The sequence below is a fragment of the Paralichthys olivaceus genome, chromosome 19, assembly GCF_024713975.1.
Source record: "Paralichthys olivaceus isolate ysfri-2021 chromosome 19, ASM2471397v2, whole genome shotgun sequence".
Lineage (NCBI taxonomy): Eukaryota > Metazoa > Chordata > Actinopteri > Pleuronectiformes > Paralichthyidae > Paralichthys > Paralichthys olivaceus.
The window spans coordinates 6,661,855-6,683,432 of NC_091111.1; the positions used below are offsets into that span (position 1 = coordinate 6,661,855).

General features: G+C 40.9%; 2 protein-coding genes and 1 long non-coding RNA gene across 3 annotated transcripts in view; 1 reads left to right on the forward strand and 2 right to left on the reverse strand.

Annotated features, from left to right (window-relative positions):
- Nucleotides 1–16,905, reverse strand: part of LOC109632462 (uncharacterized) — a 60,534-nt gene extending 43,629 nt beyond the window's left edge. The window contains exons 1-3 of the long non-coding RNA XR_002202921.2: nt 16,772–16,905; nt 13,242–13,366; nt 6,820–6,914 (exon numbers count right to left, since the gene is read on the reverse strand). This is a non-coding gene — a long non-coding RNA (uncharacterized lncRNA). The remainder of the gene's footprint in view (nt 1–6,819; nt 6,915–13,241; nt 13,367–16,771) is intronic.
- Nucleotides 16,906–17,363: 458 nt separating this feature from the next.
- irak1bp1 (interleukin-1 receptor-associated kinase 1 binding protein 1) lies at nt 17,364–19,322 on the forward strand. Its single transcript, XM_020091747.2, has 4 exons — nt 17,364–17,732; nt 18,506–18,587; nt 18,714–18,844; nt 18,941–19,322. Exons 1-4 carry the CDS (start codon nt 17,458–17,460, stop codon nt 19,170–19,172), a joined length of 720 nt encoding a protein of 239 aa, XP_019947306.2. The 5' UTR covers nt 17,364–17,457; the 3' UTR covers nt 19,173–19,322.
- LOC109632461 (uncharacterized) lies at nt 19,213–21,453 on the reverse strand. The gene is made up of 6 exons (XM_020091749.2): nt 21,319–21,453; nt 21,083–21,172; nt 20,662–20,750; nt 20,066–20,226; nt 19,719–19,835; nt 19,213–19,623 (listed from the first exon to the last, which is right to left on the reverse strand). Exons 1-6 carry the CDS (start codon nt 21,441–21,443, stop codon nt 19,504–19,506), a joined length of 702 nt encoding a protein of 233 aa, XP_019947308.1. The 5' UTR covers nt 21,444–21,453; the 3' UTR covers nt 19,213–19,503.
- Nucleotides 21,454–21,578: the final 125 nt, after the last annotated feature.

A 21,578-nucleotide genomic window follows, 5' to 3' on the forward strand; every position in this document is an offset into this window, starting at 1 on the left:
CCAGATGCCCTTTGACACGATTTAGCTTGGAAAAGAGGAAGAGGAGGAGTAGTAGTAGTAAGAAAAGCAGATTGTAATAATCAAATGCCCCTTTTCCCCTGTTTGAGGGTTTGGGGTTTCTGTGTTTAAAATAGCCTAAAATAGAGAGATGAAGGAAAACAAGGGCAACTGATGTCTACAGTCTTTGAGGTTGAGGGAATTTCTCACTATTTTCCTGCAAGCGCCAAAAACCCGCATCCTGTCCCATGAATAAAGCTTGAGACACACACACACACACACACACACACACACACAGGCACCAGAACCCCCTACCTGGCCGCCTCTTTGTAGCCATGTTGTGATTGTATCGGATGTGGAGCGATAGAGGTTAGGAGTATAGGGGTGTTTGGTAGGGGGATGTGTGAATTTGTAATGTGCTTATGCTGGAACCGCAAAGACAGGAGATAGGGGCTCTAAGGCGGTGCTACGCTCCCACACACTCACACACTCACACACTGTAGGGAGTGGAACTGAACCTCTTTCATCCTTCTGAAGGTGGAAGTGAGCACAGGGTTTCCTGGAGTCACAGCGAGATTCAACACTCTCCATATCCTACGCAAAACTATTGCCTGCTGCCAGTGTGTGTGTGTGTGTGTGTGTGTGTGTGTGTGTGTGTGTGTGTGTGTGTGTATGTGTGTGTGTGTATGTGTGTGTGTGTGTGTGTGTGTGTGTGTGTGTGTGTGTTCACGTAGTTCAAAAGGCTCAGAGTGCAGAGTGTTGAGGTCAGCTATCAGTGTGTGGTCTCTGATGCTATATGTAAAACACATCACAGTTGAAATTATTGCATTAGCGCATGTAGCACCCTTAATAAGCGAGTCTGCAGAAGTGAGGAAATAGACCAGGCAGAGGTTTTTAAGATTTACTTTGCTATACTATACAAGCGCTGCTGATTTCAAGTCAAGATTTTGGTCACTCTGGATATCCTTGTTCCTTTGAAGTACAGGCCAACAAATGCAGGGACTTTTAAGATGACATCTTTGGGCCTCCATGTGTGGTGGTGGTGGGGTCCTGGAAGGTCACTGGAAGCTAAGGAATGAGCAGCAAATAGTGTCACTTCCCTTTATGCCAGGTTAGAGGTCAAAGGGGAGCTACACTGGACAGATAGTGTGACAGCATACCTACAGCACTGCACTGGTACAGAGAAGCCATGGTAATTTGTCACTGAACTAAAGAACAGATTTCTGTTTTTTTCTCACTGAACCTCTAGTCATTTTGTAAAGATATAAGACTGGACTGAAAAACATCTGCTCTTATTGATTCAATCATTATATAATTACTTAATGTAAAATATATGCTTGATTAAGAGTTTCATATTTATTCACATGATAAATCAATACATGAGACAAAAGAATGTTGGACTGATAATTATAAAATGGTTGATATACTTTTTAAGGACACTTTAAATACACCTTATCTACTTTTACTTTTAACGTTTATTGAAATATTTTTAATAGCAATTAATGCACATGATTAATTAAATACAACAAGCCACTTAGACTCAACTTGTAATTTATTATGTTCCCTTGCCTTTATTTCTTCCCCTTTTGGCTGGTAGAGTAAAGTAAATGAGCAAAAAACATTTCTCAAGAAATTTTCAATGTCTCCCCTTATTAGAGGCTTTCTTTTATACCCTAAACCCACTAAATGACACACCCTTAATTATATATATGCTATATACATGCAGTTAACATATGGGTGTGTCTCTAAAGCTGGGAACATGCTAATGACTGATCTCCTTTTTCAAATATGAACAAATTTTATGATGTTTACTCGAAATTCTTATAACTCATGATGTCTTTTTTACGTAACTTTGCTCTACAGAGTCTGACCAAGCAATGCATAGGTGCTACACAGTGGGGGCAGACACAGGCATTCGGGCAGCACAATGAATGTCGCAAGACTGCCAACAATTACGCAACTCCCCCTCTCCATCACAGCTCGCTTTGAGGCCATTCAGGGCGACCACATTTGATTTCTGATATTTTCTGTAACACAGCTAATGATAATTATCTGAAGAAAATTTGTGTAATTATAGATATCACTGAGATTCTGAAAATTATGAAGTCCCAGTTTCTATATTACTGCAACCAAGTCCTGGAGTAGACTGGTCACATGACATTTTGACAGGCATGCAAACACACACGCACTAAAACCAAGGTCAGGATTTTAACTTGCTCAGTGTGGCCGTATGCATTTGTGGGTACCTTCAAGCACAGTCCTATAGCTGGACAACTCAGCAGGGATTAGGAGAGAGTACACACTTTTACCATCACACACACCATCACTCACACACACACACACACTCAGCTGAATCCCGTCCCCCTCTTCTCCATATAATATATCAAAGCATCTTTGGGTGTCTATGGCTCTTAGAAAATCCGCCCTCACTTCCTCAGCCGACATACTCTCTTTATCTCTCTCTCCCTCACACATATACACAAACGCACACACACAGGCACACACCATGTGTGGTGATGAAGGATGTTACCTCTCCTCTCTCCGGTCTCCAGCTGATGTACATACACCATTCCTGACAAAACACCTGGAATAACACCACAAACACACACACACAGTGGCTGCATTCACTGCACCGCTGCTGTGCCAAGACAACCAAGAAGCAAAATTCACACAACTGAACTGTTGCGTTACACATGACTGTGGTATCATTATTCTAATGATTGAAAAAGATACCTACACTTCATAGTGTAGCACTGTCTTTTTTTATTGTATGACATTTCTACAAAGCAAGGCAATCGCCAAATAAACTCCCATGATGCTGTAGCTTTGAGTTTGTAGATTATATCACGTCAGCAACTTTACTGTCACAAAAAATTATTTTAATTGTTTATATAAGCTTACATTATTCATCTGACCTTAGCTTAACTTGCTCGACTGTTCTCTCTGCCAAATGGCAGACACAATGCTTCAGAGGGGAAGGCTGAGCTGGGGGACACAAGGGAACAAATGGTCTGAACCATGCCAGCAGAAAAAAGAGAGAGAATGCGAGAGACATAGAGAAATAAACAGAGTGTGGGTGTTCAAGGTTGTGAAGAAAAATGTCTCACAAGCACATTTATATCTAAATGTGTGCTCTTTGTGTATCTATGCATATGTAAGCTGGAGAGTGAGAGGAGACGTCTATCTATGATGATACAGTCTGTCTCAGTTCACTTCCTGGTCAGGAGGAGGAGGAGGAAGAGGAGCTGGAGGAATAAAAAGATAAGAGAAGAACAGTGGAGCCATTCATACAGCAGGTTCCTCAGGAAGTGTGGGTTTTGTACAGAAAGGAAAAGTGTGTTTGAGAAAGGAACTTCAGGATCAACCAAAAATGATAGAATAGGTGCAAGAATCAAATATGTCAAAAAAAGCAAGTCTACTTGATCTTTATGCATTTAGACACAGAAATACATTGTGGCATGTGTGTGGTCTCGTCCTGTTTAGGAAGGAGAGGGACCACTGTTTCCTTTGGCTCTGAATGCTCTGTTGTGACTATATTACGGCCCCTCCATTTCCACTCCCAGCTACATATGTCAGCCATACTACACCAAGAGGGTTTTGTATCTGTAGGCCCAAAACCAGAGTGCATGAGCAGAGTTACACCAGAGGCTTTTAACAGTCACCTCTGTAGCTTTAATTAGTTACTTTACAGTTTGGGGAAACACATGGTGAATATAGTGATGCTTTGCTGTGATTTTATCACTTGAACAGATCAGGTGACTCTGTCTAGATTTAATTTTAAAGCACAAATACCCAAAATGTATCCCCTGCATCACTAGGTGATTCAATTTACATTTGCCGTGTTGGATTTGTTTTCAATCCCAGTGTCAGAATCCTTTCACATTAAATACAAAATAAAAATACACTTCTGACCGTTTAGCTTTAACGATTTTGTTGTTGTGTCCACTTTGAGATATCTACTAACTGTAAGCTAATGTTACTCAATGCCATGTAAAGAGTTGTAATGTTTACAAAGAAGAGTAATGTTAGCGAAGCATGTGCAGTGATGTTTATGTTGCCCTAAAGTATTTAAGTACAGAGGTCAGGCACCAACATCTGAGTAGTGATTTGTTCTGGTAGCAGTGCCTGATTGGCAAAGGATTTCATTACATAACTCAGATTAGCTGTAGTTCTGTACTAAAAAACGAGTTGTATTCATCTGCTCATCTAGAAAGAAAGTAAATAACTGCATTTCCCAGAATGTTGGAGCCATTTTCATAGAGGAAGAAAAGCTTTTTTAATATAAATAACATCTTTGTCTGACATGATCATGTCAAACTAAGAGTATATAGGTTATAGAAAGAGGAAACCTGGAGCAAATTTCTTCATGTTTACTCAAAATATACAGAGCCCAATTCCCTTCTTCTAAGCTCAGCACTGACAAATCCGCCAACCGCTTATCAAATTAAACCCCCATTAGCAGCATAAACACACAGCCTCACACACTTCCCCAAACAACCTATTAGCAGCACAAATATGCTGGAGCCTCACACATGTTTAGCTACCCTTCCTGCTCCGAGTGTGTCACAGCCTATTAAGCCCGGACACAAAACTAGACACCGTCTCCACACCCAGCTGAACGGTTCTGCATGTCATGAACTGCCCCAAACAGTGTGTGCTTACTGCTCCTGACCTGTGACGTCAACTGTCAGCAGCTGTCACTCTACGTGTCTCGAAGCATGTGCCGGTTCACCCCTGATGAGACACGGCACCGGGTCCAAGTGTAATTCTTTCCATGCATGCTTGTTAACATGTAGGATTTTCTTTGCAACCACCATAAAAGCAGTGGGTGCAGGTAACACAGCCTCCTGCAACTTGCACTGTGTGGCAGCTGCTAGAGGGATTTACCTCAAAATGTAGTAATGTAAACCCTAAAAGTAAGACATCGCCATAAAAAGGACAATTTCATCCATCTTCCTTCCTCTTCCTGCTCGGCCCCCAGGGGACAGTTGGCCGGTAGCAGAGAGTGAGAGATTCTGGGAAGTGGAGACTAAATGGAACACTGAATGTGCACTCCATCAGCATAAACCAATCATCAGATGATTCTCAGTTTGACAGTTTAGATGAACATGACAAGGTGCGTTTATGGGCCGTGACCTCAGAACAGACAAAGGTGGAAAACCCGGGAGAGCGCAGAGATGTTTCAATGTTGCCAACCAAGACCGAAACTAAGAATGAACATGAAAGAGAGGAGAGGCAGAAAAGATCTGGTGTTAGTTTCAGAAAAGACAGGCAGTCAACAAAGGTTCGTTGCAAAATCTAATGAATGGGTTTCCACGAAACCTAGAATGATCTGATATGAGCAAAGAACACTTTATTTATGCTGGGGAATTCGGACAATTGGACGGATCCAGGAATTTTTTTCCTTTTTTTTTTTAAATTATGGAATACAATTTCCCGATAATGAATTCCCAATACTGCATGGATCTTCATTGAAAAAAGAAAAATCTGGCATATTAAGGGGACATGTGATGAAAGTGGCAAGAGAGTTTTTAGTGATACTATTGAAGTACTGTAAACAAAAACGTGATCTCCACAGTGGAATTAATATGTTACATCCTGCCTCTGCCTGCTGTGCTACTCCTCACCTCAACACTCCACAGATTTTAGTTGTTGCAGAGAATCTCCTGCGACGTTGTTCATGTGTGAAAGGCAAACTCAGGAGAAACCTGACCCAATGGGCGGACATCCTCCAGAGTTCATGTCTAAAACAGGCTTGAGTGTGTGAAATCTGTTGCAGCTTAATTGAATTAAAGGGGACTTTCACAGAGGTATGTCCTCTACTGTGTCATTCTTGTCAGGCAATGTGGCTGATGCTCCCTCTACACATTTAAAAAATCCTGCATGCAGCTCTCAGCCTGATAATGTAGCTCAATGACATGAAGTTAACAACCTAAACATTATAGAAAGCGCATCAGAAATATGTTTTCCACACTTCCCTCTTATTAAACTGATACAAGCATGAGGGCTGCGTCTCAAGGTCTTTGTAAATGGATGACTGGTTTGCCAGAACTTCTTTCACACATCATCAGGAGTATGAGTTATTTCAGAGGCCTGTGGAAATAGAGGTAACTCGTGCAACCACTTCTCTTTGTGAAAAGGTTTATAGTCGTTTGCTGAAACATGCTGAGGAGCCATTTTGCTGCTGGTGAAATGATTTCTAAAAGCAGACCCACGTTTGGATTACATTTACTACTCTAAGTGAAATTACATTACTTAACGTTGCTTTTATTGTCTGGTCCATGCTTACCACTGTATAAAGCATCCAATCACCTCTACTTAAATACGCTTACTCATAAAAAGTGGATCAAGAAGCTATTTTCATTATTTGTCTTTTCATAAAGATGCATTCAATGGTTCTTAAATGTCCTGAATTGAATCCAAACAGAAACCTTATAGCTCTGCCTCTTTCTTTCCTCCTCCTCCTTTTCCTCTTCTTCCTCCACTCTGGAATTCTACTCTCTCTTTTCTAATAAATCTGAAGGGGCCTTTTCCACTTTTACAGGAACAGCAACTCATTAAATGGTTGATTTCAGATGGCAGAGTGTGAATGTTTTGAGTTAACTTTATTGATCTGTGAGTGGGTCTGCGGCCCAGAGAGGAACGGACATCCCCTTCGGCACATGGGCAGTAGATTTACACCTCCGCCATTTAAAGACACCTTTTAAACCCAGATGGCCAGTGGCCCACTCTCTCCTGTGCTGCCCTGGCACAGACACTGTGGCTGTCACTCCTGCACACATGCTCAAATAAAGTCAGAAAAAGAGTATTTTATTCACTTACCTGGATGGATACATCTCTCTCCTCCGAGGCCTGTAGTGAAGCATGAGTGCCTGTGAGTTCATGCCTGGTTTACTTCAGAGTCCTTGGAGCTTCAACTGTAGCATATAAAGAGAGGGGTTTTTTTCGAATAAATAACTGGTTTGATTTTAAAATGACTGTTAGTGGAGATTTTTCTGTTTTAATAGACACTATATAATAAAATGAGAAACTGCAGAGACCAGAGTAATGGCAGGACAGTGATTGTTGATGAATACCACAAATTTCAACCCATAACACTAAATTAATGGCACACAACTTAAACCGATGAACCACGAGCCAATTATTTTTTTAATCTATGAAATGTTTTAGGAAAATGGCAATGCCTAGATTGAGTTCTTTGAGCATGAACTAACAAGAACTCAGGGGAATATGAAGGGCCTGAGAGAAATCACAGTTCAGCTTTGTTGAGGAGTCTTTAGCATTTTTGATCTTGTGGCTCATACAGTATTTGTCCTCCCTTCACCGTATCAGTCAGGGAGAGCTTGGTCTGTCTCCTATGTATGACATCACTCACCGTGTATGAACCATTTCCCATAAAACTCTGTGGTCCCCAGGGTTTCCCACCCATAAGATCAGTGAATAGGCAGGGTGATTACAAAGACCACTTTTAATTATTTTATCTTGTCTATTTTTCTTAAACCAACAAAGGGGCTCCTATAAGACTCAATTGTGCAGGATGTCATTCACTCATTTGTTCCTCAACTCTGTTTTTGATCTGTTTAGACTCTCTCATCCCCCTCTCTCCGTCTCCCTCTCTCTGTATTTGTCTCGCTCTCACCCTCAGGGCTGAAATCAACGAGGCTGTAAGGTCCCTCTCTTCCCACAACTGCTCTCACTTGCCCCTGTGACTGTTCTGCTGTCAATCACTCCAACATCAGACCCACTCTGAGTAGATCAAGCCTGTTGGCAATGACATGCACACACACATATATTTATATATAGGGGGAGTGGAGAGATGAAGGAGGTCCTGTCAGCACCTGCTGGGCCTTACCAGAGAATCTGTGAGGACATAGATACACCCCCGCACACAGAAACACACCACAGGGCACTAGTTGTGAGGGTACCACATCGTATTTACTCAGCCTCCCTCTATGCTGCCTCCAACCATGCTGTCCCGCAGGGTCAGTATGAGCTGCTCTGCCCTTAACCAGTGGAAAGCACTGGGCAGCTGAGAACCATGTTGCAAGTACAGAGAGAAGTCTGGGGTCATACAGTTTGTCAAACACACATGTAAAGACACACTAACATTTCAACACACACCTGAAGTCAGGTATTTTATACATGCAACACAATCTCAAAGAAATACACAGACTCAGTTGTGGAGGTCCCTTCTTATGAACGTTAAGTCTCTCAATTAATCTCATCTGTTTCTGACCAAAACCACACACACACAGATGTAACGCATGCACACAAACATACACACAGAGTCCATTAGGCTCATGTGTTGGACCCAAACCACGGCCCAGAGTGCTCTTTCATGGCTCCATCATTACATCAATAAGTCTTCACATTAATCTCAGCACAGCAGAGCACACAGGCTATTACCAGAGCACCGCTGCACCACAGAGGCTCGCTCCGATGCAGACAAGGGCAGAATAGTAGTCAAATATATTCTTAATGCTTGAAAAACATACAAGGCGTGCTCGGGTTGTCTCCCTCACAAGGGATGGGTCCTAGTTATGAGATAAATTACATTTACATAAAGTAGTTCAAACGAATGAAAGCATATCTAGATATATTTGGCCCTGTGTGCTCTGAAAAGCCCTTAAAAACACTTAAGAGTTTTCTGTAGTGTGATGATTTAATACAGAGCACAAATTATTTTAGAGAAGCTGGTTTCAATAGTGACTAACAGGAATCTTTGGCCAAAGCCTTTTCAGATCTGTGTAACATAAGATCATGCCCTTTTAATGAAGCTCTTGAGAGTAGTCTGTAAAAAAAAAAACATGGTAACGTTTCAGAGATTAGCTTACTCCATCGCGTTATTAAATCAGCCTTTCAGTCGGCAGTTGAGAGCTCCTGTGAGAAAAGGGCTGCTTGGCTAATAATCGCTAGGATGAGCTAAGGCAACTAAGCCAACTGCCATTACACACACTGCATCAATCACAATCAAAAACACACAAAAAATGCAGTACAATGAATACCAAGCTCAGATAGAGAGAAGGGGGGAGCAGGAGAAACAAGGAAGAAAGAAAAGGGGTGGAAGTGAGAGGAGGGGTGTTTGGCCCTCGTCTGTCTGGACAGGAAATAGGGTTCTTTAACCCTTGACCCAGGTCCACCAGGCAACTGTGAGTGCGTATGTGTGTTTATCCTCTCGCATTTACTTAGGACAGGTTCTTTCAGTCACTGGTTTGACGGACAGATGGTCCTTGTTGTCATGGTATCCCATGCAGGTGCGTCTGTATGGGGTTTCCTGCCCCAAGGTGCAAGACGGCCGTGGGTTGGGGTGTTTATTATCCGCAGTGCCAACAGGCAGCAGACTCCGGCTGCTCCCAAGAGGTAAGAAGAATGATGGAGGGGAAGGAAGAGAGGGGGAGAGTGAGGGACGATGGGTCTGAATGGCAATAGGGAAGGAGTGAGAGTGGTAAGCTGTAAAGTTTTGAAGCATCCACTTTTATCGCCCTGGATCTGTTCTTGGATAAAAAGAAGCTGTGAAGTATGTTTTTCACTCGTCCCTGATTCTCTGCCATAATGAAAGAATAAAAAGAATATTGCCTCAGAAACCTCTCCTGTTCCCGGAAAGGCAGCCTCAGCTCAGATGACCTCAGATATTGTTCCATTGTATTCTTTTATTCTCCTTTCAACATTTCAGGACCACAGACGAGAGACGAGAGAAGGTATCAGGAAGGGGGGCGTTGGAGAATGGAGGGAGCTGTGAGTTGGGGGCCAAGGGTCACTGATGGAGATTCTCCCCTGAAGGCAGGTCTGCTGCAAACGGGTTGATAATAAACGTTGGGCTTTTTGAGTTTCTGAACCCCATTACCCTGCCCCTCTGGCCTGAGTCCATCAGCTTCAGCTTCTGTACCAAACACACACTTACACACATCTGAATTAGTAATGAAATCTTGCTGAAAATTGCTGTGAATTGTAAAAAGCTTAACAAAAACTATTTTCCGAGTTTTGAACACAATAAAAATAACCATGAGGGGTGTATGTAATTTTAATAATTGGGTCATTAAGTTGTAGATTTGTTCGGCCTTGTGAGCGTTCAGGAAGGACCAGCATTGTTATTGCCAGGCTCGGTTCAAAAACAGTCATGAGAAAATTTCTTATTTGGGGTCATGTGGAGCTGCAGTAATTTTGCTAAATTCTGTGGAATCTAGTCCACTTTATTTTTGCAGCTTTAATCCAAATAATCGGAACATTGAATGAGTTAAGGATACGCTGAAAACAAAATTGATGTCAATCTTGATTTGCAATGAGAAGCATCTAACATCTGCTTTATGAATGTTATTATATTATACTTTGCTTACTATCAAAAGCAAAAAAAAATGTACAGTATATTAAAAAAAAAAACAGAAAGCCCCAACTATCATTTAAATCATAAAAACTAAACCAAAGAGTAAGTCAAATAACCCCCAACGCCAGACACACACACACACACACACACACACACACACACAGAGCTTGGCATGTGGAAATATGTCTATACCACCGGTCTAATCCCAGGCCTTGCAGTCTGGGCTGTTTGTTTTTGTGTTTACTCTGGAATGTCAGACATCCGCGGACACGGCGGAGAGGAAGGTCAAACCCGGCAAAACTCCAAAGACTCAACAAACATTATTAAATTCAAATTTGTTATAAAAGGTTTGTGGAAAGTGGTGTCGTGAAACCATTAACGAATTCTCTGGTTATTTTCTTGTCCGTAAAGGTCTTTATGCACTGTGGGAGCATGTCCACGTTAAAGCTTAAGTATACATACACTTGACAACTAAGACACGCACACAATAACAGACGGTCGGCACATCATATAGGATCGCAGGCACACAGTATGTGTAAGAAATTTGATAACAGCAGTGATATGGTCCCATAAAGAGTGGGACATGAAACTAAGACGCAAGTGAGGAAGTTAGGGCTTAAAGGTATGAAAGAGTGTTACTGCGAGTGTGAACAAACCATACATAGGAAAATTAATGAATTTAAAAAAATAAAACTCAATTAAATGTATTTGTCAATTGCCACATTAACTGAACGGAGTATTGCTTGTAGGCAGGGATGTTTTGTATGTGTATGCATGTATTAGTGACATGCTTCCCAACCTCTACAAACAAAGAAAACCATAAAAACGTTTTCTCACGAAATATAACTGGCTGTCAGAGAGATCTGATGTTGATGACATTATAAAATCACATTTCCCAGTTCATCTGTCAGGAAGGCAGTCTGATGTGTTGTTTGGAAGAGAGGAGAGGGAGAAGTGAAAAGAGGGGAACAAACGGGGACAGGGTGCTGAAAGGATTGTTAAATCTGTGATAGATCTTTGGCACTCAGAAGGACACGGATCCTGCAGTAACAACGGACTTTGTGGGGAATGTCGCTGCGGCCTCCATGAGGGGAACATGTGTTGTTGTGTGTGGGAGTGTGGGTATAAGTATTTTCTGTGTGTGTGTGTATGCTGTGCACTCATTAGTGAAAAGCCTCAGTGCAGACTAGCTCCAGTTACAGTAGTAAACGCTGCCTTTGAACTTTTAATGGAGCCCTGAAACTCAACCAGGCCTTAAAAAACACAGATCTACAGGAAAAGACAAACTGGGAGAGAAAGAGGTGGAAATGGTCGAGATTAGGATGCATAAACTGCATTTAAACGTAGGAAACGAAAAGATAAAGTAAGACGGAGAGAAGCAGAAGAGGTTGTTTAATCATGAGCCACAACAACGCAACAGTAATAGGAACAAAGCTAATGAAACACATCTTATATCAACACACCTGTTGACCTGGTTGAAATTAGAAACATGCAAGAGCATATCCCTTGCTTTTGCAATACACATACACATCTCATTATTATTTCTAGGGGCACTTCCTAGCGTTGGCACCTGTGTGTATGCCTGGACACAGTAATTAAAACAGGCAGACCTCTCTATGTATGTGTTTAAGTGGGTGGGTATTTATCTGGGTGGGTGTCTGAGCTGTAGAATCTTCTGGCATGCATTGCAATAAACAGATGTTGAGTCTTTATGAGGTCTTTACAACAGGTTCAGCCCCAAGTGTTTCTGTGTAGTGTGTGTGTGGATGTATACGTTCATATATATAGGCCTAACATAGAAACCTCTCATCAGTGAACCATAAAAGAGACCACAATTGGATTTAAACAGGAAAGGTGCGGCATTCATAATAAATGCTGGGAAATGTAATCATTTCATTAATGCTGTCATAACGTTGCAGGTTGCTGTTGTTAAAAAACTATTCTTATCTACACACATGACATGTCAGAATGTGGGCTGGTACAAAGTGTTCACTGATGGGAGTAGAGGGGGACTGTGGACAGGACTGTTTATTTGACTACGAGCTGTTTACAGAGATGGACGCTGTGGAGCTGAGTGACAGCATGAGAAAATATCTCTGATAATATACTGACATGCAGAGAAGTCAGCAGTGAACTGGCCTCCTCGCTCGTCTCTCAGGACCTAAGATCATCAACTCTGTAGCTGATCGGAGTTATTTCCTGATATTATTATTATACTTATTCACTTATTTGTAATGGAGGATTTATGAATCATTTGATACAATTCCATCCAATAATATCTCAACATTAAACCTTTTAAGGTATTTTGCTCATATGGCTCTCATCATCACTCATATATTGTATGGTGTCACTGTGTAATTATCTAAGTAAGATATCTAACTGAAGGAAATTTACAAATCAAGTACACAATTTGAAAAAATACTCAAAAACTACAGTCTGACGTTATGCCCTTGGACTAATTATGTTTTATTTGGCTACTAAAACAGCTGGAAACACAAAAAAGACCCTCATATGGGTAATACAATAGAGTGAAATATAAATACCTCTGCCAAGGTTATTTTCACTCGTATGGGCTTCCCTGTTCCCTGGTTTAATTGTTTGTTTGTCAACAGGATTACGCAGAAACTAATGAATAGATGAAAAAGGGTGGGACATAGGCCAAGAAAGAACCCATTAAGTCTTGGTATGGATCCTAACAGAGGGGCGACTCCAGGGAATACTTATTTACTTTAACATTGTGAGAGATTTTTTTATATTTTCCCTGATCTCCAAGGGAATAATTAATGGATCAAGATCAAGCTAAATTAAAAAGAATCTGGCATATTTGTGCGGCTTGATTGAATATAAGGGGACCGTTGGGCCATTCTGGTTAAACACTAATGAACCTGAAATGTTAGAATTTTTTGGATGAAGTCAGACTTACCTGAGAGCATTGAGAGGTGAACTTGAAGCCCCAGGATTTCGAAGACTGTGCGGTCAGGACTAGAGATGCAGTCATGGGCCATGGTCAACATCACCTGGACAGGCTTTTTCATCCATACTCCCTCCCTGCACATAAAAGGACAAACAAATACAACAATGACACAATCATGTTTGGTGTTATTTGTTCTTTTTCCCCACACTAGTGTGCTGGTTGTGCAGAAAATGGTATGACGATGATACAACTAATTTTATACAGTTGTTCCAACTTCTCTTCAAACCTTGAAGGCACTGTCAACATAAGATGATGACAATGTTAAAGATTAATACAGGCGAATATGAAAAAAGGTTCCATCTGAAGTTGTGAGTTGACCAAGCTCATAAATTCAGATTACCGCCTGCTGATGAAGCAATGATCACCACCTGAGCTCATTGTTAAACACAGCTGAATACTGTTGCTTTTATAGCCTATAAAACTGTTCATCAGAAAAATCTGGAGACATAAACAATGAAAATCTACATTTTTACTTTTCTCTCATTTCTATCAGCATCTGTTTTAAACAGGGAGGGAGAATTGTGAAGGGAAATTAAAGAAAAAGTGAAACTTGAATTTTTTTCCCTTTTACAATAAAGTCCTAGACAGATGACAGCTGCGGACACACAGAGTGCATGCTGCATGTTTTATCGCCTTCACCCATAAATAAAAAACGCAGAGTGGAAGAAATACAGTCAAGATATACGATTTATGGCAACGGGCACAGGAGGGAGTCTGGAGATTTCTTGGACAATATGAAAATAAAACTGCAATAAAACTGCACGGGCCTTGATTGTGGTCTATGGAGAGACATGGAGGGCCTCCAACACGGCTAACTTTATTACTTCATCTGAGAGAGCAAGAGAGGGGGAGAGACACATCAACAGATTTGGAGACCATAACAGTCAAATCTTTTTCCCCTAAGTGGCCACAGTCTCCATCTGTGGGGCCCCAGACCCTTTTCACCCAAGAACCAGGGACACAATGGAGGCCAAATCCTTCTAAATTCAGATTACCCATCTTTTTATTTACATAACCTACAGTTTTTTTTTTGGTTTGCATAAATCTTTACAACATTATTTCATGGCTGACATCACAGACAGTACTGTTAAACTGATGGTAGTTATATAAACACTGGGTGAAAAAGAAGAATTAACACTTTTAAGACTAAAATGAATTCCTGTTTATGTAAGTGGTTACTAACCTTGTGACGCTCAAAAAACTGAGCAAATAATATACTGCCATTTTCATTAACCACATCACAGCGAGCAGCTATGTTTCTGTAAGGATATGAAATCGTTTTGAGTTGGAGAAGTTGGAGAGATGGAGCGGGAGAAATGGTGATTAAAGCAACAGATCGCTGGAAGATGGGTGAAAACGGGCTGATGGTTTGTAGGCCACTAAAGGAAAATGGTCTGGACTTCCTCAGAGATTTGAACACTAAAGGTCTCCTTATCGTCCTCACTCTCCCCCGTATGAAAATAGTCTATTGTAGGGCGCTGCATCTTTCTTGGCCGAAGCGGCGCATCAGATCTAGGGTTTCACAGAGCATACCGGGGGACCGGCGAAACCAGAGACAATAACAACAAATACTGCCTTGTATTTTTAGGTTGTGATTATAAAGCACATTTCACAGTTTAAGACTCCAGGGAGACCAAACAAACTTTAGCGTTTGAAGAAACCAGCGTCCAGAATTGGATCAAATCTCTGCTGTTCCCAAATGTCCTTGAAAAATGAAAGAAGGGGACACATGCAAGGTTCACGGCACACAGACAGACTGGCCTACAAACTGCCTTATTATTTTCTTAAGAGATACACCATCTAATTATGCAATGTAATAAATCATTTAGTCTTTCCCACACAGAATAAAAAATATTTTCAAGATAAACTTAATACATTTAAAAGTATTTTTACAGTATGATTCTTTTGCATCTTTGGTATTTAATTTAACTATTATGCTATTTTAATTAATCCATTGCTATATCTCTTAAAAAGTACGTCCACTGACCATGAACTACTGCCTTAAACATATAAATAAGAGTTGTGCAAACTGATATTATAGTTACCTCATACACACTTTAACTAATTAATAACCAGACTAATAGTAGTCTCCTCCTCTTGCTGCAAGAAGTATTTCAATTCAATTTGTTGATTATTATAGTTAAAATTCTAGATCAAAAATGTAGAAAGCTATGTTTTCAATAGTCCTTAAATGTCAAAAATATATACATCTTTTAATTGGGAGTCTGGACTGTCCCATCACTTATGTGCTGCCAGTTTTATCACTCTTATACTTTGTCGCCACCTGCTGACCAAACATTGACACTGACTTACGTTACTTAAATTATACTTGAAAAAGAAGGTATATAATATATATATATATATATATATATATATATATATATATATATATATATATATAAGTTCCTATCTAAATTAAATATTAATAAAATCTTAATTTCTTCATTTCTATCTTGTGTTTGTACATGAATGTACCGTGGACAGGAGAGCTCAACACACTGCAAATTAAGAAAACAACTTCATCAATTTGTGCTGCAAAAACTCACAACGGAAATGTTTCCAAGGGACCCAAAAAAGGAATGAACCTGGTTGTAGTTCAATACTTTGTGAAGTTCCATCACCACTTCGATAACTTCACTTGATGAAGATGTTTTCTGAGTATGTGTCTTTTCTATTTGAATGTGTTTTCTTAATTTGCAGAGTGCTGATCTCTCTCCTCCACAGTATGGAAGTGCAGAAAGCCATTATGAAGGCCTGGGAGTCTATTAACATAGGTTACAATCGTGTTAAAGAGCAGGACTCAGTTAAATTAAACTAAAGGAAACTGCTACCACTCTGAATACTCACCAAAAGTGAAATTTTGAAATTCAAATTGACAGTATTTATGTTGAAAGGCTTCATATTTACTGCTGGGTCCAGTTATATACACACACACACACACACATATATGTATATAACCCTAACCCTATCACTATTGGTCCTTGAAGACCACACCACAAACAAAACTGAAATTCAATTGTCCAGAACAAATTGTAACTTCAGTCTTAATGAAGATGACACAAGCCTTTAAACTGGTGGGATTCAACTCAATGTCCAATGTAAAAAAAAAATCTACTTTGTGAATAAGCATTATACAAAACTTATTTCTTACCATAACTTTGACTTGACAGAGGATTCATTACTAACATGAGTGAAGACTCCATTGAGATTAAACGCCCACAGAGTCCTAGCAATGAGTAAACATGTAGAAGTAGTATTACTGGTTAACTAGTGACGCAGCTCCTCAGTGCTGTCTGTGTGTGGTTAGCATTGTGTGTCTGCAGCAGCTGGAATTAGCTCCTTAGCTCCTGGCACTAGCATGCTCAACCAGCTCGTTTAAGCTAGCAGCTGGAGAAAAGCTACAAACAATAGCGAGGTGCTGAGATATTGACGTGAACCTGCGATGACAAAATGATTTTTATTCAAACGGGCAGCTTTACCTGTGATTTCACTTTGAATTCCACGAAGAAATGGCGGAGCTGAGTGAGAAAAGCAGGTTAGTTTAGATTTTCTCCGCAAAATATTAGAGATTCACTTCGCGCGAGTGTGATGACGTAGTAGTAAGGCCAACCTGACACAGGTGAGACTAACCACGTGATCACGAGCGCTACATTCAGGATTCATCAAAAAAAAAAATATATATATATATATATATATATATACATGTTTAGAAAAATGACGCTCAATAAATTAGTAAATAATCAATTTAAACCCACATTTAAACATGTTTCAAAATATTTGATTTACAAGGTATTTATTTACAAGGTATTTAGTTTATTTATTAATGATGTTTATGAACATTCACGAGACATAAGATCAGAAATATGCAATAATAGACATCAAAAACATTTAGGAAAAAAATTAAGTTTAAAAGTAAGTTTGAGAAATACTTTTGAAAATAATTCATTCTAAGAATATCATTATCATTATTATTGTTCTTGTTGTTGTTGTTAGTGTTTTTTCCATTATGTGAAAGATATGTGAAATATTCTCTCCAATTTCTCTTTGTTCAAAACTTTTTTTTTAAATATTTGTAGTTCTTTGGGCGGAAGTAGCCTACACATCCCGACGGGCATTTCGTCATTACCATAGCAGCGGGAAGTTGGTTTGATTCTGTGTCCAAACCATGGACAGTCTGAGCCGAGGCCTCGCAGCGATACAACCCGCTGCAGGTCGGGATTTCGCCGGCAACGAGATGGAGCAGGGCCCGGAGGTCCGAACAGTGAACCGACAGAGTCCCGGTAACCGTGTGAGGGAGCTCCAGGTGACCGGGACGGCGGAGGTGCGTTGCCCGGCGGACAGAGCCTCTGTCCGGGTGAGTGTGGGCAGCAGCAAGGAGTCAGTGACAGAGGTGACCAACAGCGTGCTCCGGAGGATCGAGTACATTTTACAGTCTCTCAGGTAAAAACACTGTAGTACAAGTACTAAGCAACAGGAGGCTAATGTTAGCTAGCTGCTATATGTAGTATACACAGTGAGAGCTAATAGATCCAGCTTTAAAGTTGATTGAGTTGTTATATGAGTCTGTATTTATTGAATGCAGACTAATGCTAACACTGGAGTAATAGTAGCCAGTGGTGGTAGAAGTTCATAACAAATTAAAAGAGTACTGTAGCTGAGTAGAAGTACTTTCCACCAGGGGTAGTGACAGTACTCAGGAGTACTCTACTCTCCTCAGTAATCTGAAGCATCAAAGTGCATCAAATATATCTCTAGTTCCAGAGTGACTATTAAACTCAAGAACAATAAAAATAGTTATAGAATGTGAGTTGTTGGGGGGGTTAGCGTAAACACTACCATGCATGTCCACTTCCTTACTTGTATGAAATGTTTTTCCTTTATTTTAATATTGAACAGGGAATGACAAACACAAATCTGAGGTAGATCAATTATGTGTTATACCTCCTCACTGTTCTTACACAATGCAGAAGCAATATGTTGATATATATACATAACTTATTACATATAAATGTTAGACTTGTTATATTGTTAGTGATGGAAATTGTATCACAGTTACTTTGGTTATTGTTTTATTGCCCTGCTCTAATTTCTAGGAAAAGTAGTTGTATTCAGATTTTGAGCTGCAGCAGCTCATTTCACTTAAAGTCTAAATGTAGGTTTATTTGACAATCAGTGTATTATATAATATATTTATCTTTATTTATTCTGCTCAGACAACATGGCATCAGTGACACAGATGCTTCAGTGAGGAGGTTTGTCCACAGAGAGGAGGACCTGTATCGCATGGATGCAGAGGTCAAGTATTTAGTATTTGTATGAGTACTGGACGCTAATGATTCAAGTGTTATGATGTTAATTTTTTATTGATGCAACAGCATATATTGAATGTTTGTTGAACAGTGTGAATTAACGTTCCCATAGGTCGTGGTCACCTTCTCAGACTTTGAGAAGATGGAGCAGCTTTGCAGTGTCCTGCTGGAGAAGCTTGACAAGAGTGTGTGTGTGGGACCGCCACAGTTTTACCACAGTGCAGAGAGCCTGGGTCAACTGAGGTAGGAAAGAATCCAGCACGCGTCTCCTCAGCACCTCTAAGATTTCTTAAATTCATTACATTAGCTTATGCAATTGTGAATTTGTCTGTGTTTTAGGAAGCAAGTGTGTGTATCCGCAGTTGAAAATGCTCAGCAGAAGGCCAGGGAAATCAGTCAGTTGCTGGGACAAAGTCTAGGACCCCCCATGCTGGTCAGAGAGGATGAGACAAGGGAGTGGAGGGATGAGGAGTATGGAGGCAGAGGACACAGCACTCTACCCACAATCACAGCCTCCTCGCGGGTGTCCGTCTACTTCAGCCTCAAAGACAGAAGCAGGAAAAAATTCTAAAGACACTTGTCATTCACTCATCAGACCAAAGAGCTCACTGTCACACTTTAACACATTTTATTGCATAGTTTCAGCTGATTCAAAGTGCAGGAGTCAACACTGTCATGTACATGGAAAAAATATATACAGCTGATTTTCAAAATAATTTGTCACATTTCAAGCATTTATACTGATTATCTTTTACCTTTAACTCGCCAAACATTCAAGTATGTCTTCTAATAACAAATGAAATAGATTTAAATTCAACATTTGATCATAAAACCTGAACGCAAGCTCAGTGATTGACCCTGGAAGCCTCAGCTGGATGGATCTGATCTTAGAGAGCAAGCAGTCAGGCATCACTGGCATCGCTGACCTCATCTTCAGGAAAGAGCTCTCTGAGCCAGGGCTGCATGATGAACCGCTCGCCATCAAAATGTGTGAAGTAATTCTCCAAGGTGGGGATTTCCGGCTGGAAACATCCAACAGTGAGTCCAAGACAAAATTGGTGTGTCTAATTGTGTGAATATTTGTTGTGATTTCCAGTACTCTGTTTCCAGTACTTACCCTCATCCCAGTGATGCGCTCCAGTTGTGTCTGAGGCAAATATGCAACTAGCAGAGAGGTGGGTCCAGGTCCGCTGAACAGTACCTTGTAATGCGGTGTGTTCTCTGCCGGGATGCCCTGCACACACACACACACACACACACACACACACACACACACACACACACACACACACACACACACACACACACACACACACACACACACACACACACACACACACACACACACACACACACACACACACACACACACACACTGAACTGGCTGAGCTTTAGGTTCTCACCAAAGTGTGTGTCAAACAGAACATTGTGAAGAGGTGGGGTGTAAAAGTTTCAGCTGCTAACCTCAGGGCCAGAATACATCCTCTCAATCCACTCTGGAGGGGCTCGCAGTTCAGGGTCCCAGCTCACCACCACCCCGACCATGTGACCCTTCCTTTCCAGCACCACCTCGCCGACTCGTAGAAACACAAAAGGAGGCCGGTGGCTGCGCACTGTTGTTGATGCTGAAGGAATGAAGAAAATTGAGAATGGTGTGAGACAAATTTTACTTGAGTGGAATTTTCACTTGAACATAGGAGCTTATCAAACATTTTTCTAAAAGATAGGGTAGCATTGCATCAGATATGTTTTTTATTTATATGTTGTTTATTATATATTTTTGTTGTGTGTTACCAACTTTTTAGTTTTTTGAGCAATACAACTTAATAAAGCCTATTTTTAATTACAAATACACACAAATGTCTGATACTGAGGTTCTTTTTACTGTTGGTTTGTTTGTGTAAAATTGTGTGTAAAAGTACTGAACTGATTCGCACCAAACTTGGGGAAAGAATGTAGCGTGGTCAAAGAAATACCACTATACATTTATACGCAGATCCAGGATTTTTTTTAATCATTGCATCGACATAGCATCATTCCAAATTGTCATGTGGACAAACCTCCAAAGAAGCCCTGGTCGTTGCCATAAAGCATAGTCTCTAGTGGAGGCAGGTCATGTGTTTCTTCCTGTTCCCAACCAAGCAGAGACCTTTGAGAAAAGCAGAAATATGGTCAGTCTCAACATGAAAACAAGTTTGTTTCCCTGTTTGATTCCTACAAGAACTTGAAACATTAGCGGTTACTTCCTGCTTGAATGAAAATGATAATAAAAAATAGAATAAAGATCAAGATTTACTTTAATGTCATTCAGTCCACACACAACAGAATTCAATTGCATCCTGCTCCCCAATGTAATTTAGAATGCTAAGGATTCTTAAGTCAGTATAAAAGCTATCTAAAGCAAAAAATCAATAAATAAACAGCACGTGTCTGAGCATGGATCACAGTTTTTAGTGGGACTCCAAACTCTCCTGCACTCACATGACATAAGACATGTGCTGGTTGGACCAGTCCATCCATGCAGTGCCATTGAGGTACGAGCTTCTCCACTCTTTCCAAATCCTTAGTAACCTGTAAAGTGAAAACTCAGAATCAGGACACTACAGTTGTATGCTTCCTTCACATGTCCTCACATCACAGCAGCGCAATGACTTCAGAGTGCAGCTTAGTGACGCACAGAGGGGACCTGCTTCTCTCTGCGGTGGGATCACACCTACCGTGAAGTGGCGTGGAAGCGCTGCACCGCGGACGAGCCGCTCCACCGGGAGATAAAGTACTGCGCGGGCACGGCGGACAGCAGGAGCGCGAGCTGCAGCAGCGCGGCGGCCGACATCTGGGGCATGGTGAGCGCGCTCCCGTCAACAGGAGACGGACACGCGCGTCGGGCGGAAGCGGGGCCGAGCCGAGACCCCCCTCTGACTGACAGCTCCTCCCGATGAGAAGGGACAACACGTCTGCTGCTGTTCCACACGGATCA

Bases quoted from the DNA above. Each gene is read 5' to 3' on its own strand.
- irak1bp1 (XM_020091747.2), top strand. From the start codon at position 17,458: ATGGACAGTCTGAGCCGAGGCCTCGCAGCGATACAACCCGCTGCAGGT. The intron at 17,733-18,505 runs GTAAAAACACTG...TATTCTGCTCAG, and splicing joins TACATTTTACAGTCTCTCAG to ACAACATGGCATCAGTGACA. The intron at 18,845-18,940 runs GTAGGAAAGAAT...TCTGTGTTTTAG, and splicing joins GAGAGCCTGGGTCAACTGAG to GAAGCAAGTGTGTGTATCCG.
- LOC109632461 (XM_020091749.2), bottom strand. From the start codon at position 21,443: ATGCCCCAGATGTCGGCCGCCGCGCTGCTGCAGCTCGCGCTCCTGCTG. The intron at 20,751-21,082 runs GTGAGTGCAGGA...CTTTTCTCAAAG, and splicing joins CAGCACATGTCTTATGTCAT to GTCTCTGCTTGGTTGGGAAC. The intron at 19,624-19,718 runs GTAAGTACTGGA...GGATGTTTCCAG, and splicing joins AGCGCATCACTGGGATGAGG to CCGGAAATCCCCACCTTGGA.